This window comes from Acartia tonsa, chromosome 6 (genome assembly GCF_053477335.1).
Source record: "Acartia tonsa isolate MP-2025a chromosome 6, ASM5347733v1, whole genome shotgun sequence".
Classification (NCBI taxonomy): domain Eukaryota; kingdom Metazoa; phylum Arthropoda; class Copepoda; order Calanoida; family Acartiidae; genus Acartia; species Acartia tonsa.
Genome location: NC_137265.1, coordinates 1,478,137 through 1,497,634, shown reverse-complemented (window position 1 = coordinate 1,497,634; position 19,498 = coordinate 1,478,137). Strand labels below are relative to the sequence as shown.

Genomic DNA, 19,498 nt, shown 5'->3' with positions numbered 1-19,498 from the left:
TAAAAACGAGGGATTATCCATCCCGTTTTTAGGGGTTTTCTTTCCCACTCCTCCTCTCCTCATCCCTCATATTTATGACGTCATTGAGGGACTTTCTACGTCTTCTTAACAGGGTTATTTATTTACCTAATATACCAGCTGTCGACCTTAATCTCTCATAGTTGTTTGTTATGTCAACGTAATTCATCCCAGTTTAACAGAGTTATTTATTTACCTAGTATACCAGCTGTCTCCTAGTCTAACAGGGTTATTTATTTACCTAGAATACCAGCTGTCGACCTTAATCTCTCAGAGTTGTTTGTTATGTCAACGTCATTCATCCTAGTTTAGCAGGGTTATTTATTTACCTAGAATACCAGCTGTCGACCTTAATCTCTCGTAGTTGTTTGTCTTGACAACGTCAATAAAGGTTTTCATAACAACATCAGTTTCACATCTCCCATCTAAAAAATGTTTACATTGAAATTCTCTAACAAGGATAACAACATCTATATGTATAAGAAAATAGATAGAAACATATTTTACTAAATACTCAGAACATATCTACAAGTTTGAACCATGAAAAAACAAGGGTGATCTTATTTCAATGTATAGTGTTCAAGTTACTAAAGATAAGACAATGAAAAAAAAAATTAAATACATCTCCAATAATTACCAACAAATTACCCAAACTGTAAATTAGGGTTGGGCCGAATATATTGCCAACGCCAGATAACCAAATATCCACCATTATAAATCAGCCGGATATCCGGTATCCAGATAGTTTCAATATCTGGTACCCGGCCGGATATATTGAAAATGGCTGGATTTTAAAAGTAACTAAACTCATTAATCCAACGAATGAAAGAGCTTGTTTATAAAACTTTGGGAACTAGTATAATTAAACGTACCCAAGGTATGTAGAGACAGCCTGTGGTTTTTCAAGATGGAGGAATTTCTGTTGATATCCATCACAGCAAGGGTGGCGACTGAAATTGTAAACAAAACTAAATTATGAAGTCCAAGGGCAAACGCAGGAGTGACAAACGTCGGAGTGGACACTTAGCCTAATCTATTTTGAACCATCTTAAAGGTTTTTTAAATGCCTAAACCCTGCGGGGGGCTTATTTTGATATTCATATCTTAACCTAACCTAGCCTGTATAGAAATAACTAAATAACTTAATATTTTAGACACTCATGCGTTTGTCCTGGAACCAATTATGGCATGTTAGAATCTTCCTATTAGTTAATATATTATTTTATGTTTTGAATCTTTTGGACATATATACACGACTTACTACTGGTCCAAAAATGCAAATTTTCCCCCTCATACAAAAACAATGGTTAAGAGCAAAATACGTTTATTGTATTATTTCTAAACTTGGCAAGAAAACAAGAGTTGGGAGAATTTCCTAACATTACTTTTCTTTTCCTCTAATTATGTTATTTTTTCTCTCTCACTATTTTTAGAGCCAAGAAAATGAGCAGATTGGCATTTCTTTTTACATATTAATTTATATTTTATGCAGGAAAAAATAATTTATTAAAAGCGAAGCTTTTCTATAATTAGGGTCGGTCCTTCCATCCGTACGTTCGTCCGGAACGGATAGCCTTTTTCGTTAATTTAGGCATGTTAGAATTGTCCTATCGATTTCAGACTTTGCATGGTGATTCCTGTAGTAGTTAGTTTGGCATACTGATTCTTAGAACAACAATGTACAACATTATAAGCCAAGCAACTCTATAATCAAGTCCTAAAAATGCAAGTATGTCCATAAACATTATCCTGTTTCAAGCAGTTTTTCAACAAATTTATTTACAATTTTGCTTCGAATCTTATACATTTATATTCTGATTATTCAAATCTGACGCAAACAAGTCCGTTTGTCCTACCGTTTCAGAGCTTCGCTTTTATGGATGTTGTCATCCTTGTTTCTTATCTTGGAGGGAGAGGACAGTAGCATAGAAAATTATCTTAATAAAATTATTTTTTTAACAAGACTGGAAAAGAATTTTGAAGATATCAATTTAGGAAGAATAATTAATCTACCATTGTCCTATATCTGAACCTTATTTTTTACACCTAAGAATGTAACCAAACCCTTTGAAAAGTCTAAATTGCATAAATCAAAAATTAATTATAAGAAAGACCAAACAAGTTCTATTTTTCTGTATTATTTTTCTATTATTCAATTGCAAAACCTTTGATTTGAAGTCCTAATATGGTATGGTAGTAATTTTAGATTAATTATACATACTTATTGTAATGTAATTTAAAGGACTTACATATTAAAAGTAGTCACTATCTTAATGTCTTTAGTGATAGCGCAGTTTAAATGAGACTCAAACCCAAAGCCACCACCTCCATAACAACCAGCGGAAACAACATGTAAAACCTACCTGGTCCAAGTTCCGGAGCAAAGTACTTTTTACCAGAAATTGGGAAAATTCCCTCAATAAAAATTTCCTTCTTCGTATCAGTCTAAAAAATAAATACAATTTAAGATAAATTTCATTAGCTAAGAGAAAATAAGGTTGACCATTCGAGAAAATTAAAAATTAGCCATTATCTCTTACTTAGGATAAAGAGACATTTATTCTGTGGATAAACGAATAGGGAAAAATGGCTTAATATTTGCTTATAAAATACTAAATATTCTTAATATAAAGAAAATATTATTTGAAAATAAAAAGTAAAAGTTCAATCCTTATGATAAAGTAACAGGATATCTGTGTCTCTGTCTGTTTGTACCGAAGGATCTCGTTTACTGCTGAACCGATAAGGTTCTCCTTTATAGTGAAGCTTCTTATAGGTCCATAGAAGGTTTTAACTATTTTGGGGGAGGGTATCTTCAGATGCTGTGAGTATTGGTTTAAAAATATGACGTAACAAAAAAAATTAGCCAATGAGAGGCCGTTATTGACCAATGGCGGCATGCGTAGTGGACTCTCATTGGCTAATTTTTTTTGTTACGTCATATTTTTTAAACCAATACTCACAGCATCGTATCTTCACCCAACAAAAGATGACCCCACCCCCCCTACCCCTTCTTAACTAGAGGCTTATATGGGCGTAGCCGCTAGTTGGATTATAAAATATCAAATATTCTTTATATAAAAATTGAAAACTATTATTAGAAAATGAATAGTAATACAGTTAGGGAGTTGAATCCATTTTTATAGAAGCAGAAATATAATCTATGATTATGGTTTGGACCCTCTAAAACTGTAATCTACCCTTCCACTTTCCCCTCTCTTGGTGAAGATATCTTCAACGCCGATACGATTTTTGAAATATAAGATTCCACTTTTGTCTCTCTTGTTGAAGATATCTTCACCAAGAGAGGCAAAAGTGAAATATTAAATTTCAAAAATCGTATCGGCGTTGAAGATATCTTCACCAAGAGAGGGGAAAGTGGAATCTTACATTTCAAAAATCGTATCGGCGTTGAAGATATCTTCACCAAGAGAGGGGAAAGTAGAATCTTACATTTCAAAAATCGTATCGGCGTTGAAGATATCTTCACCAAGAGAGGGGAAAGTGGAAAGGTAGATTACAGTTTTAGAGGGTCCAAACCATAATCATAGATTATATTTCTGCTTCTATAAAAATGGATTCAACTCCCTAACTGTAATAATTAACTGAAATTATGATATGTTTTAGTTAGCTACTTAAAAACTTGTATTACAACTATATTTCCTCAAACAAGTTTTGAAGAAATGAAAAATCAGAGAAATTTACTTAATCCTGAACTTGTGACTAAATGCACGAAAACCTATGTAACTTTTACCAAGATGGAATATGATTATAAGAAGATGATTAAAGTCCCTCCACAGATTATGACGTCATACGATAGAATAGCAAATGAAAGGCCAGTATACACTGTAATTGACCAATGGTAAAATTTATGCTGGGGTCTCATTGGTTATTCTATCGTATGACGTCATAATCTGTGAAGGGACTTTAATCATCTTCTGATTATAAGGTAAAGTCCTAAAATAGCCAGTTTACTATCCTTTCCCTCTATAAATTCAATATTCAATAATTGATGCTTTTTGTAAAGAAATAAGGAATAAGTTAGTTTTGATACAAAACAATGATAGTTATTTCTCACATCGTATTATAAACAGCTTTCCGCGGATACAGAATGTACAATTATAATATTAAATCCAGTTTTTTTATCCCCGAGGTGCCGAAGGCACGGGCTAAAAAAACTGGCTTTAATCTTATGATTGTACATTTTTATTTTCGTAGAAAGCTGGATATAATACGATGCTAGACATAGTTTTTCGTATGGATGAGAACCGGTTCTTATCCACCGGATTCGAATGAATACGAGAATGTAAATTCTTTATGGTTAGAACAATTAGCCAATCTAAAAGGAAGGTAAAGTAATTTTGGACAAACTTACGAACGACCCAAATATAGAGTAGCTACGCTACTACAAAAATGCAACTTACTATTTTAAAGAATTTTCTGTACCATGGCTGACTAGAAAAAGATCCGTTGACAACCATACTCGTATTGTGCATCAACCACTAAAACAGAACCTGTCTTATTAGATGCATTCATTTTGTTATATAACTTTAGATGTATCATTACTTAAAGCTTAACTAGTGACCGTTGCCCCTTAGATGCCTCTAGGGGCACTTGAGGTGAGGGGAGGAAAATCTACCCCTTCCTTATTTAATCTTTTTGGGGTAGGTTCATTTTTTTCTAGGTTTTCTCTTAGGAGGGTGGTGGTACCCTCTCCAAAAATAGTTATAAACCTTCCAAGGATCTCTAAGACGCTACACTTTATGGGAGAATCTAATAGGTTCAGCGGTTAGCGAGATCCTTCCGTACAAACAAACAAACAAAGAGACAGACAGACATCGTTCTACTTTGTATTATAGATAAGTATTACCTTACAAGCTATGGATGTAATAGAAGCTGTCTTATTAGCTGCCTTCTCTCTGTTATACAACTCTAGCAACTCTAGTAAGTTTACCTTACAAGCTATGGATGTGATAGAAGCTGTCTTATTAGCTGCCTTCTCTCGGTTATACAACTCTAGCAACTCTAGTAAGCTTACCTTACAAGCTATGTATGTAATGGAAGCTGTCTTATTAGCTGCCTTCTCCCGGTTATACAACTCTAGCAACTCTAGTAAGCTTACCTTACAAGCTATGGATGTGATAGAAGCTGTCTTATTAGCTGCCTTCTCTCGGTTATACAACTCTAGCAACTCTAGTAAGCTTACCTTACAAGCTATGGATGTAATGGAAGCTGTCTTATTAGCTGCCTTCTCCCGGTTATACAACTCTAGCAACTCTAGTAAGCTTACCTTACAAGCTATGGATGTGATAGAAGCTGTCTTATTAGCTTCCTTCTCTCGGTTATACAACTCTAACAACTCTAGTAAGCTTACCTTACAAGCTATGGATGTGATAGAAGCTGTCTTATTAGCTGCCTTCTCCCGGTTATACAACTCTAGCAACTCTAGTAAGCTTACCTTACAAGCTATGGATGTAATGGAAGCTGTCTTATTAGCTGCCTTCTCCCGGTTATACAACTCTAGCAACTCTAGTAAGCTTACCTTACAAGCTATGGATGTGATAGAAGCTGTCTTATTAGCTGCCTTCTCTCGGTTATACAACTCTAGCAACTCTAGTAAGCTTACCTTACAAGCTATGGATGTAATGGAAGCTGTCTTATTAGCTGCCTTCTCCCGGTTATACAACTCTAGCAACTCTAGTAAGCTTACCTTACAAGCTATGGATGTGATAGAAGCTGTCTTATTAGCTGCCTTCTCTCGGTTATACAACTCTAGCAACTCTAGTAAGCTTACCTTACAAGCTATGGATGTGATAGAAGCTGTCTTATTAGCTGCCTTCTCTCGGTTATACAACTCTAACAACTCTAGTAAGCTTACCTTACAAGCTATGGATGTGATAGAAGCTGTCTTATTAGCTGCCTTCTCTCGGTTATACAACTCTAGCAACTCTAGTAAGCTTACCTTACAAGCTATGGATGTGATAGAAGCTGTCTTATTAGCTGCCTTCTCCCGGTTATACAACTCTAACAACTCTAGTAAGCTTACCTTACAAGCTATGGATGTAATGGAAGCTGTCTTATTAGCTGCCTTCTCTCTGTTATACAACTCTAACAACTCTAGTAAGCTTACCTTACAAGCTATGGATGTAATAGAAGCTGTCTTATTAGCTGCCTTCTCCCGGTTATACAACTCTAGCAACTCTAGTAAGCTTACCTTACAAGCTATGGATGTAATAGAAGCTGTCTTATTAGCTGCCTTCTCCCGGTTATACAACTCTAACAACTCTAGTAAGCTTACCTTACAAGCTATGGATGTAATAGAAGCTGTCTTATTAGCTGCCTTCTCCCGGTTATACAACTCTAGCAACTCTAGTAAGCTTACCTTACAAGCTATGGATGTAATAGAAGCTGTCTTATTAGCTGCCTTCTCCCGGTTATACAACTCTAACAACTCTAGTAAGCTTACCTTACAAGCTATGGATGTAATAGAAGCTGTCTTATTAGCTGCCTTCTCCCGGTTATACAACTCTAGCAACTCTAGTAAGCTTACCTTACAAGCTATGGATGTAATAGAAGCTGTCTTATTAGCTGCCTTCTCCCGGTTATACAACTCTAGCAACTCTAGTAAGCTTACCTTACAAGCTATGGATGTGATAGAAGCTGTCTTATTAGCTTCCTTCTCTCGGTTATACAACTCTAACAACTCTAGTAAGCTTACCTTACAAGCTATGGATGTGATAGAAGCTGTCTTATTAGCTGCCTTCTCCCGGTTATACAACTCTAGCAACTCTAGTAAGCTTACCTTACAAGCTATGGATGTAATGGAAGCTGTCTTATTAGCTGCCTTCTCCCGGTTATACAACTCTAGCAACTCTAGTAAGCTTACCTTACAAGCTATGGATGTGATAGAAGCTGTCTTATTAGCTGCCTTCTCTCGGTTATACAACTCTAGCAACTCTAGTAAGCTTACCTTACAAGCTATGGATGTAATGGAAGCTGTCTTATTAGCTGCCTTCTCCCGGTTATACAACTCTAGCAACTCTAGTAAGCTTACCTTACAAGCTATGGATGTGATAGAAGCTGTCTTATTAGCTGCCTTCTCTCGGTTATACAACTCTAGCAACTCTAGTAAGCTTACCTTACAAGCTATGGATGTGATAGAAGCTGTCTTATTAGCTGCCTTCTCTCGGTTATACAACTCTAACAACTCTAGTAAGCTTACCTTACAAGCTATGGATGTGATAGAAGCTGTCTTATTAGCTGCCTTCTCCCGGTTATACAACTCTAGCAACTCTAGTAAGCTTACCTTACAAGCTATGGATGTAATTGAAGCTGTCTTATTAGCTGCCTTTTCCCGGTTATACAATTCTAACAACTCTAGTAAGCTTACCTTACAAGCTATGGATGTAATAGAAGCTGTCTTATTAGCTGCCTTCTCTCTGTTATACAACTCTAACAACTCTAGTAAGCTTACCTTACAAGCTATGGATGTAATAGAAGCTGTCTTGTTAGCTGCCTTCTCTCTGTTATACAACTCTAACAACTCTAGTAAGCTTACCTTACAAGCTATGGATGTAATAGAAGCTGTCTTATTAGCTGCCTTCTCTCTGTTATACAACTCTAACAACTCTAGTAAGCTTACCTTACAAGCTATGGATGTAATAGAAGCTGTCTTATTAGCTGCCTTCTCTCTGATATACAACTCTAGCAACTCTAGTAAGCTTACCTTACAAGCTATGGATGTAATAGAAGCTGTCTTATTAGCTGCCTTCTCTCTGTTATACAACTCTAGCAACTCTAGTAAGCTTACCTTACAAGCTATGGATGTAATAGAAGCTGTCTTGTTAGCTGCCTTCTCTCGGTTATACAATTCTAACAACTCTAGTAAGCTTACCTTACAAGCTATGGATGTAATAGAAGCTGTCTTATTAGCTGCCTTCTCTCTGTTATACAACTCTAACAACTCTAGTAAGCTTACCTTACAAGCTATGGATGTAATAGAAGCTGTCTTGTTAGCTGCCTTCTCTCTGTTATACAACTCTAACAACTCTAGTAAGCTTACCTTACAAGCTATGGATGTAATAGAAGCTGTCTTATTAGCTGCCTTCTCTCTGTTATACAACTCTAACAACTCTAGTAAGCTTACCTTACAAGCTATGGATGTAATAGAAGCTGTCTTATTAGCTGCCTTCTCTCTGTTATACAACTCTAACAACTCTAGTAAGCTTACCTTACAAGCTATGGATGTAATAGAAGCTGTCTTGTTAGCTGCCTTCTCTCGGTTATACAACTCTAACAACTCTACAAACTCTCTGCAATCAAACAATTATAATTATAAACACAGTGATCCAAAGCGATAAGACAATGACCGATTGTGTTGCATAAAGTTATTGTTTAAAACATTTGACCACTTAACTTACAGAACCAACCAATCAAAATTCACTAAGCCAACGAATAAAAAAACGTTATTATAAAACTTTGGGGACTAGCGTAATAAACAGCCCATTGCCCCCACTTCTCTCTCTGGGGAAATGATTTTTTGACAACTTGCGAGACCTGTAGGTATTCTTTTAAAAATACAAAGAATGAAATTACTATAAAAATCTAGGAAAATTTTTAGAATTTTCTTACCTGTAAGAAAAAGTGAAGTTTTCAAGAAATTTTGATAGTGAAGGTGCTCCTTTTACCAACTCCTTCCAAACCATCTAAATAATAATGAAATAAGTTAAAAATAAACTTTTCTTTATTAAATTGATTTCATAGAAAAGCCATAATCCCCCCGCCCCCAAAAAAATATGTTAAAAGGTTCACGAACACTTTAAATTATTACCTTTACAGTAGAATAGGGCAGCTTATACCAAAAATGAAATTAATTTGGGAAAATATCACGAAACCTATACGTGTTTTTCAGCTGTCGTTGGGGGGCAACACATCGTAAAATTGACGACCTCTCCGTTTGCCCCCCTCATATTATTTTATATTTATTTCGCTTGTTGGTTATACTTTAAACCTAAGTGTAGGGTAGTTTGGGTACCCAGGGATAAGGGAAGATGATTTTGACTCAGTGAAAATTTCCCCATAACCCTCTTCCCTTATTTCTCCCCCCCCCTTCTTATCCACCTCCCTTCAGTTACATAAAAAAAAACAATTTTTACTCCAACTCTACACCAACAAAATATTTAATTTTCGGCAATTTCAAATGGATTACTGGGGGTACCTAAACCTTCTTGGTGTTAACTAAAATTCCAACCTTTGCTAGTCTATGAGGGCTGTAAATACATGAAACATCATCCTTCTCTCTCATCAAAAGGGGATCATTACATGTCATAAATTTAACCTAAAAAAATAACATATTCATATATTGTTTGTTCTGTCTTTATTTACAGTTCTACTACTTAAAGGTCCTAGAAAAGTTTAATTTTTTTTAGGTTAGGCTAAATCACCCTTCCACAAGAAATTGACCTCTTAAAAATCATAGGTATTCATTTTTTTTTATAAAAAAAAAGTATTGACTTATGACAAATTAATAAACTAACATTTTTAATAAACGTTTTAAATGAAATATACAACAAAACAAAATTGAAAAATTGAACAAATACGAAAAATATGATAATACTAACTTGAGTATAATTGTATCTAGTTGTATAGGTGGATGGATGTGGAGCTAGCAGCATGTAAAATATAATAATACTAACCTGAGTATAATTGTATCTAGTTGTATAGGTGGATGGATGTGGAGCTAGCAGCATGTAAAATTCCTTTAAATAAAAAAAATAATGTATTAAACTACAACATGAAAAATCTTGGATTGGGATTAGATCAGGGCTATGACACTTACACATCCAGCAATGATGTATTTTTGGCAAAATGTTTTTCGTTTTTTATCATGTCATAAATAAATTTAACACTGGCAAAAATACATCCAATTTTCTATACATATGTCTAAAATACATCTCCTGTCACTGGCATTTACACATCCATACTTTTTCACTTATATGTAATAAATACTGGCAAAATTTTATTGTCGTTTATACAGTCAAAATTGAGTTTGCCATAAATACATCCATTGCACTGGCGAAAATACATCCACTTTAAATTTGCTGGATGTGTAAATGCCATCCCCCATTAGATCCTTTTTTACTAACAGTTATAGATTTTACAATATTTAGTAGCGAAGCTACTCTATAATTCACTTTGTCTGTCCATCAGTCATTTTTGGTAAAGATTCCCTGTACTAATGTAATTAACTTTGTCCGTCATACCGTCAGTCATATCACGAAATATAAATATTAAAACATATACAAATATGTGAGAAAGGTTTCGTGATTCTTGATTTTACCAAATGCTCTCGAAATCTCCTTGTCATGATTCCAATCCATGATTTTGTAATCCTTGTTTTAAAATACATGATTAATTAATAATTAAATTAATAATTTTTCTCGTATTTATTCGAATCCGGTGGATAGGAACCGGTTCTCATCCATACGAAAAAACTATGTCTAGCATCGTATTATATCCAGCTTTCTACGAATATAAAAATGTACAATCATAAGATTAAAACCAGTTTTTTTAGCCAGTGCCTTCGGCACCTCGGGGCTAAAGAAACTAGTTTTAATCTTATAATTGTACATTCTATATCCGCGGAAAGCGGTTTATAATACGATGAAAGAAATAACTATTATCATACTTACTTCATTTTCTTCCATATAGTCAGTAACTTTTTCAATGTTATCTCCAACATACACGGGGAGCACGTACACGCCAGTGGCTAAATTAAGACAAGAATGTTAAGATTACATAAAGTAGTAAGGTTTTTTGTCTCTAGCTAAGATCTTCGATAACTACTGGGCCGATTTAGTTCTCCCTTATACAGAAGCTTTAAATATGTTCTGGGATAATTTTAAGCTATAGTATATAATATTAAAATTTAATTCTGGAGTAGTTTCAAGCCATTTTTCTCCCTATCCTTAGTCCTTACCCCTGCGAATATAGAGACTCTAGATGCTAGGGGTGCAGCTGCTAGTTATAATTTCTTAAAATGTTATTCTTTAAATATTTTTTTTATGTATGTATAGGAGTAGATTATTATGAATATAGTAGGTATTCCACATAAATCCCCTTTATCGAGCTGTGAAAACCAAATAATTGAAATCAAAACTTCAGTTATATGGTAAATTAGAGTACTTATAAATGTCAAGAAAAGATGTTCTTATTATCTGTTGGAACATAATTACATGCAGTAGCGTGCGGTATGGGGGGGAGGTGGTGTCAACACTCTTCTATAACAAGATATCAGATAGCCCCAACAGGTTTCAAACCCCCTTAGTAAATCGCTGTGCACCCATATGATCACATATGTTTCATTCTATAATTTCGGATTATTATGTCAGAAATGACAAAAATTTTTGTGCCAAATTGTCGACAAACTATATGTAAATTGCATGTTAATATATGACTCCAAAGTTTAACAGGATGGTCATCTAATTTTGCATTGAGATAAAAGTCAGGAATCTAAGGGATAGGACAATGGCCGATAAATTTATGTACAACACAGAGATTTACCCCTTCTGTAGATTACATTTATCGGTTGAAACGTTTTAACACTCAACTTATTGAACCAACCAATCCAAATTCAATAAAATTCCCCAAAGTTGTTATTCAAACGAATAAGAAAACTTCATATAAAACTTTGGAAACTAGTGTAATAAACTGCCCATTGTCTTCTCCCTCCCTGGATAAAAGTATTTGCAGTACAATGTAAAGTAATCAACCACAATTTCCGGTAGTTTTAGTTTTAAATTGAAATTTTACATACATACATGTTTTTTTTGTACTTTCTATCGGTGAGGAATGTTTTATTCAAAGAAAAACTCTGGGTTCTTTAATAAAGTAAAAGAATACAAGAAGCCCTGCTTGTATAAAGTCTTTGAAATCAGCCAATAGCATCGGAAATGTAAACACAGGCTAGCCACTACTAAAGAACAGAAAGCAATTTGGTAGCAGACGAAAGGGTCTCCACAACTTGGGCCAGGTAGTTGTCTGGATTATATATCTATGCTTATAAATTTATTGTTTCTTCAAACTTTTCCACGTTTAATTACGACAATATGTATGTTTTTGTACGGTAGTTTTTAATATTACGATACAAAATTAGTCTTTTGACTTCCAATTAATTAAAGTAGTGAAGGTGTTTTGTCTGAAGCTTATGATCTCAATAACTACAGAATCAGTAGAGTTCTCTATTATAGAGAAGCGTGACTTTGGTTTGGAGATGGTTTTAGCCTAAGTTATTTTAGATTTGAGATTTGGGGTGGATTTAGGCTATTTTTCTTTTCTTCCCTCAACCAATACAGAGCATATAGATGATAGGGGTACAGCTGCTAGTAAAAATATAAATAGATTGAGATTTTCCTGTGGAAATTTGATGTTTTATTGCAATATAAAAGAATTAAAAACTTACCATTGATATGGTTGAGAATTTCTTGAGATGTAAACAGAGAAGATTGAACTGAAATCATAATAAAAAATATTAAATATGAAAGAAGAAAAATAAATAGTAAATTAAGACAAATTGCAAGAACATTCGTTTTATCAAATGAAGAAAGTGAAATTAAAACAGCAACATACATACCTGGATAATCAGTAATAAGGATGGCACAGTCAGACCAGAAATCTGGACAATTAGCGTGGACACTTATCCCCTCATTGCACACAGGACCAGAGCAGTAATAACTAGAATAATATTTTTATTATTTTTAATTCTTAGGTACAAAGTTATACAAAAAAATTAAAATTTGTTTCTAACAACCGCGCAGTAAACTCAATAAAAAATCAACCGTACTTTCAATTTTTAAAAAGCGAGGAAAGCCTATGCTATGAGCTCTAAACCTGCGTGTCTCTAAAAACCATTGCTTAACCTAAACTGACAGATCAAAAATAAAATTTTCATAAATTGAAATAAAATCATCAAATTCGTTCCTATTCCTTTGATGAAAGACATGATGTTTAAAGCAAGATACTGAAAATACTAAGCCATAAAGTTAGTGTGTCATTTATAAAAGCGAAGCTTTTCTATAATTAGGGTAGGTCCGTCCGTCCGTAACGGCACGTTCGAATTGTTCTTTTGATTTCAAACTTTGCATGGTGATTCCTGCAGTAATTAGGTACGATTTAGAAAGCGTAGCAACTCTATAATCATTACCAGAATGTCCGTACGTTCATTTTAAACATATTGATTATTTAATATTTTTAACAACAAATTTTTAAGTGATTTAACTATCCGATTGATCTGATTTTTGGTATACTGATTCCTGGGACAACAAATAAGTGCAATATTATAAGCGAAGAATCTCTATAATCAAGTCCTCAACATGTAAGTATGTCCATAAACATCATTCTGGCTATAAACATTATTAATGTCCGTTTGTCCAACCGTTTCATTGCTTCGCGTTTATGGATAATGTCATCCTTGTTTATTATCATTCCGTGTAAGAACTTCCATTCTTAAGTTGTCTAAACTTATATTAAACTAGTGGACCTATAAAAGGCTGGCCGTTAGTTTATAGATTTTAAGGAAAGTTGAATATTGGTCCTGCGTTGGTATTGGGCTATTTGTTGTACTTCCTTATAATATATCTTTAAACCTATGATATTACCAAGAGAGGGGAAAATAGATTATATAGATTATATTTCTGCTTCTATAAATAAAGGACTAAACCTCCTAACTGTTAAATGTATACAAATTTATTGCAATTCAGTATTAACCAAACTTTGATATGATTGATAATAAATATTTTTGAATTAAAATGCGCAATATTATATGATTTTGTACATTCATTGTATAAATTTCAAAGTCATCAAATATAAATTTATTGCATACTAAATAATTCCATAAAAATGGCAATCCTTTAAAAGTCTGTATAACTTGATTGTGTTTAAAAATTGGGAGAAACATTGTATATTATTATTTAAAAGTAACAGGATCTGTGTGTGTCTTTCTGTACTGCTTACTACTAGACTGATATGGTTCTTCTTTACTATATAACTTCTCATAGGTCTTGGGAAGGTTAATAACTATTTTTGGGGATATACTACCACCCCCTTAAAAGAAATCGCCCTAGAAAAATATTTCTCCCCCCTCTCCCCTGCCCCTAATGTCCTAGAGTATATATAATGTAATAAGGTTTTTTTGTGCAATAAGCTATATTTTTAACCATTGAGTAGTCCTCTTTTTTTCTACTAAATATCAAACGCTCGGTGTAAATTTTATAGAGTTGCTACGCCAAAAAAAACATTATCTTATAATTGTTAAATTATTGCAATTAAAGAAAGCTTTTAGATATGAGTGATGACTTTAGCAAAATTCTTTAATTCAATTATAAAAATTAATTTCTGCTGATAGTATATTTTTCAATCATTACTACGCAGTAAGTTGTCTTAACTTAAGTTTTAGACATTTTTGTCAGGGACCTAGAGGGATAAGACAATGGCGATAAATTGATGTACTTCCTGGCCCGATGAAGATATAGAAAATTATCCCTTCTGTAGATTACTTCATATAGTGGTTGAAACGTATGGATACGCAACTTAATGACCAAACCAATCATAATTCAATAAAAGTCCCCAAAAATGAAAACTTTGTGGACTGACATGATAAGCAGCCCAATGTCTCCTCACTTCCCTCATTTTAGTAGCGCAGCTTAATACTCTATAATCCTTCAAAATCAACTATTCAGTTAAATAATTGTATCAGGATTGTATAAGGATTTAACTGTATAGAGTAGCTGCGCTACACACAAAAAAGACGTACATACCTTCCATCTTGATTGACTAAGTTTTGCAGAATGAAATTTCTTGTGTCAGTTGAGACGGATATGCTATCAATTATTGTCCTGAAAATACAAGTATACATTTTAATGTACCATATTTTTTAAATTCTGGTGTGAAAATGTACAGAGAACAGAGGTGGATTCTTTTTGGCTCACTGTGAAAAATCCTCAAAAACCACATAAAAAATCTACAAAAATCAAATAAAATCTTATGTTAATAACCCATCTATGATTTTATTTGAAGATTTTTTATGTGATTTTGGAGGATTTTTCACAAAAACAATTTTGCCTCACCACCGATGCAGCGACCCTAATTTTTTTAAGAATCCACCTCAGTTTATATTTTTCTTCCATCTCTCTCAAAAAAAATTGGGATTTATTTACTCCCCCCTATAACAATTTTCTCCGAGGGGTAGGGGTGGTTATGTGACTGTGTATTGGCTGTTTTTTTGTAAAAGTTTAGGGGGAGGTGCCGAAACCCCATGGTTAATTTTTTTTTGTATGTTTACCTTTTCCTGTAAGACTTCCAATGGTCCCAAACAACGTCCTTTCTGGTGGCAATTCTAGTGGGCACATACCAACCTAACCTAAAAAATTTAGATGTTCCAAGATAACTGGACTAACGGAAATATCATATTTTGTGATTAATTGATAATACTAATTGCCCCAACTTATGGACAAATTTTTACTTGTTTCTAATCATAAAAAAAAGCTAAAAGTGCGAAAATAAATAAGTATAAAGTATTTCTTGACAATAAGATATTGACAATAAAATGTAAAAGTTTGGCAATACTAAACTATACAGTTCAGGCAGGAAGGGGACATTGGGCTGTTTATTACACTAGTCCCCAAAGTTTTATAATAACGTTGGCTTAACAACTTTGGGGTCTTTTATTGAATTTTGATTTATAGGAGTGTCAAAACGTTTCAACCACTAATTTTAATCTACAGAAGGGGTAATTTTGTGAATCATCATTGGGGATGTACAGCAATTAATCGGCCATTGTCTTATCCCTTTAGATCCCTGATAAAGTTTGAGTGTATATTATTTGTATTTGGCATGCTCAGTCAATATGTGAAAAGAATAGTAAACTAGAAATAGATAACAATATACAGTGTAGTGTATGGTGGAGCTTTTTATAGTGCCTTTAAATATGACGTCATATTGGCCTACCATTGGTAATTAAGTCTGTGTATAAGCCTATCATTGTTCATTTGCACTGTATGACGTCATCTTTTAATTTAAGAGATTCTATAAACAGCTTCAAAGGTGATAGGTTTGAGTCTCCTTGAGACGTTGTCAATCTCATAATGCTACTATGTCAGATGCAGTTAAAGTAGAAAGATTGCTTGGGTCCCTAAATCAACTCTTTTTCTAGCATGCATTCTGACCTCCAGATAAAAGGCATGCAATCAAAAGGATGGCTATATTATATGTGTACTTTACACAATGCCAAGCACAGAATAGGAATCAAACACTTAAAAAACCTTTTAAGATATTAAAGACAGTATTGTTCATATGCAATAATCGTAAAAAAAATAATTTGTCTTTTATTATCCTACTCCTGAATCAGTGGTTTTGTCAGGGATCTGAAAGGATAAGACTATGGAAATAATTGATGTATATCCCCAATGATTACCTCTTCAGGAGAGTAAAATGATTGGTTAAAAGTGTAGAAAATGCTAGTTTAGAATTTATTCAATAATAGTACCCAAAATTTTTTAATTTTTAAAACCTTGGGTACCAGTAAAATATCCCATCCCGCTCTGGGTTTTATAGCTATACCTCATAGAAGGACCAAGTTCGCCTAGATCCATAAGATTCCAGCTGTCTATTTGTCTAAAATAAGTAATATTATAAAATTGTGATTTTTTTGAAAATTTTAGAAGGACTATTGATGCACAACAAATGAAGCATTCAATTTCTATTCTTTGTAATATTAGGAAGATAATAAATAAAAATATCTTTTGTCAATACTCAAATGTTTTGTTATAGTCAAAGAGGCATAAATTATCAAATAAATGAGATAATTTTATTTTCATGTCGTTTCGAAACCGATTAATATCCGGTGGATTAGAACCGATTCTCCGTTATGCTGAAAAACTGTCTAGCATTACGTGCCTTCGGCATCTCGTGGCTAAAAAACTGGTTTTATTCTTATAATTATACATTTTATATCCGCGGAAAGCTGTTTATAATACGATGCGAGAAATAACAATTATCTAACTTACTTATCAAGAAAATATTTTATTATTTAAATACTGATATGTGTGTCTGACATTTTATGCAATTACAAGAATGAGTTAAAACAATTGAGCAATAATAGTTATTTATCGTATCATAGACAGCTTTCCGCGGATATTGAAATGAAAAATTAAAGACTATAACCCGGGGGCCCAAAGTCTAGGGTTAAAAAACTGGTATTGATTCTATCATTTTTATTTTAATATTTGTGGCAAAATTGTCTGTAATACTAAATGCTATATTTCAGTATGGCTGAGAACCGGTTCTAATCCTGCGGATTCTAATCGGTTTCGAAGCAACACTGAAAATTTCTTGACAGTGACGGGTAGAAGAAAATTATTACCTTGATGGGGGAAGCATGACCCCCATGGCAATCATATTTGTGGGGGGTGGTACCACACGATTCGAGCCCATAAACGAATCCTTCTCACGACAACTAAAAATTGAGAAAACAAGGATGACAACATCCATATAAGCGAAGCTCTGTAATGGAAGGACAAACAGACATTAACGCTTGTATAGTTTCTGAAGTAAATAATCAGATTATGAATATATAAGAGTCGAAGCAAAATTTTAAGTAAATTTGTTGAAAAACGGCTTGATACAGGTTAATGTTTATGGACAATGACATACTTACATTTTTAGATCTTGATTATAGAGTTGCTTAGCTTATGATATTAAACTTTGTTGTCCCAGGAATCAGTAAACCAAAAATCAGATCAATCGGATAATTAGATCACAAAAAAAATGTTTTTAAAAAAAGTTAAAAAATCAACATGTTTAAAATGGACGTACTGACATTCTGGTAATATTTATAGAGTTGCTACGCTTTCTAAATCGTACATAACTACTACAGGAATCACCATGCAAAGTTTGAAATCGATAGGACAATTCTTACATGCCTAAATTAACGAAAAAAGCCATCCGTTACGGACGGACGGACGGATTGACCGACCCTAATTGTAGAAAAGCTCCGCTACTAAAATTATACATATAACTTTAATAAACTATAGTCACAAATGAATAACAAAAGATTATTTGTAGAACATCATGTTTCATGCATTATAGTTAACTTCAGTTACAATTGTCTTTTAATGCTGACAATAAAAATTGCGTTTACAGATTTTTTCAATAAAAATTTAGAGGATTTTTTGAAAATTAAAATTACAAGTAAATAATTTAAATTTAAAGTATTTTTGTTTTTCTCTATAGTTTGGTGTATATTTGGTCTAAGGCTTTGTAAATCAGTTAATATTTTTCAGTATTTAATCTGTATTTCAAATTGTACAGTTTATCGTAAATACACCAATTCCATTGCTCAAATTTTGATAATATTGAACGTTTTATACTTCTTTTTAAAAATTTATGTTTTTGTTTTAATGAATAAAAAATTATACAAGAGGTAGACATTTAGGTAATAATCTTTTGTTCTGATCATTCTTTAGAACTTTTATTTATCATCAATTGTTTTTTTTTCAATAAATAAATAAACAAGGAGGACAACATCCATAAACGCGAAGCTCTGAAACAGTTTACTTTTTACATTATAAAATTACCACCCAAAAGTATTGTACCCCGGGGGTAAATTTTGGGGGGTTAAAAAAATTACTCCTGCCAACAGATTACCCCCCCCCCCAAGCAAATTTTACCCCCGGGGTAAAAAAAAAATTTTTGGGGGGGGGTAAATAAAAAAAGCTTGGACGCCCCTGACAAACGGACATTCTGGTAATGATTATAGAGGAATCAACATGCAAAGATTGAAATTGATAGGACAATTCTAACATGCCTAAATCAACAAAAAAAGCTATCTGTAACGGACGGACGGACGGACCAACAATAATTATAGAAAAGCTTCGCTTTTAAAAACAGCCATCAGTTTTAAACAGATGCCTAGACAGACATATGAAATTTCAGAGCAGCTTTGGTGCTAACAAATAAAATAATACACAATATAAAAATTCTAAATAATAAATCAAATGGAATATCTAAACCTAACCGCTTTTATCTCCAAAAATCTAAATATTTGATGGTGTTAGATTACCAAACTGATCAGGATAGGAGGCAATTATTGTATTTCAAAAATATCTGTAAAAAGATTTCGAACATGTGATAGGAACAATAAAAACAACTTGTTTATTTACACAACCTTAATCTTTGCATAAACAAAAATTTGCTCAAACATTACCTAAAGATTTTTTAATGAACCTTTTTTATTTTTACAGTCAGAAATTGTACCGCGAACGAGTGAACGATAAACGCAGGGACGAAGGAACATACAAGTTCTAGAGTAGCTTCTACTAGAAAAAAACTTACAATTGTGTTTTACAGTCTGAAATGTTGGCGAATTGTGTTGTTGGATCCAGGATTGTTGTAACATTGCTATAATTTTAATAATAAGTCTTTTTTC

The 19,498-nt window shown here is 33.4% G+C and overlaps 1 protein-coding gene across 1 annotated transcript in view; it reads right to left on the bottom strand.

Moving 5' to 3' along the window:
• LOC145321555 (uncharacterized) overlaps window positions 1-19,471 on the bottom strand; it is an 88,190-nt gene extending 68,719 nt beyond the window's left edge. The window contains exons 1-16 of the mRNA XM_080162976.1: window positions 19,405-19,471; window positions 17,435-17,527; window positions 16,633-16,686; window positions 15,356-15,433; window positions 14,832-14,909; window positions 12,650-12,750; window positions 12,479-12,526; window positions 10,710-10,786; window positions 9,714-9,776; window positions 9,269-9,355; window positions 8,650-8,723; window positions 8,249-8,330; window positions 4,443-4,520; window positions 2,382-2,463; window positions 891-968; window positions 348-443 (exon numbers count right to left, since the gene is read on the bottom strand). Coding sequence (XP_080019102.1) covers window positions 348-443; window positions 891-968; window positions 2,382-2,463; window positions 4,443-4,520; window positions 8,249-8,330; window positions 8,650-8,723; window positions 9,269-9,355; window positions 9,714-9,776; window positions 10,710-10,786; window positions 12,479-12,526; window positions 12,650-12,750; window positions 14,832-14,909; window positions 15,356-15,433; window positions 16,633-16,686; window positions 17,435-17,505 — 1,147 coding nt within the window. The 5' untranslated portion in view covers window positions 17,506-17,527; window positions 19,405-19,471. The remainder of the gene's footprint in view (window positions 1-347; window positions 444-890; window positions 969-2,381; window positions 2,464-4,442; window positions 4,521-8,248; window positions 8,331-8,649; window positions 8,724-9,268; window positions 9,356-9,713; window positions 9,777-10,709; window positions 10,787-12,478; window positions 12,527-12,649; window positions 12,751-14,831; window positions 14,910-15,355; window positions 15,434-16,632; window positions 16,687-17,434; window positions 17,528-19,404) is intronic.
• Window positions 19,472-19,498: the final 27 nt, after the last annotated feature.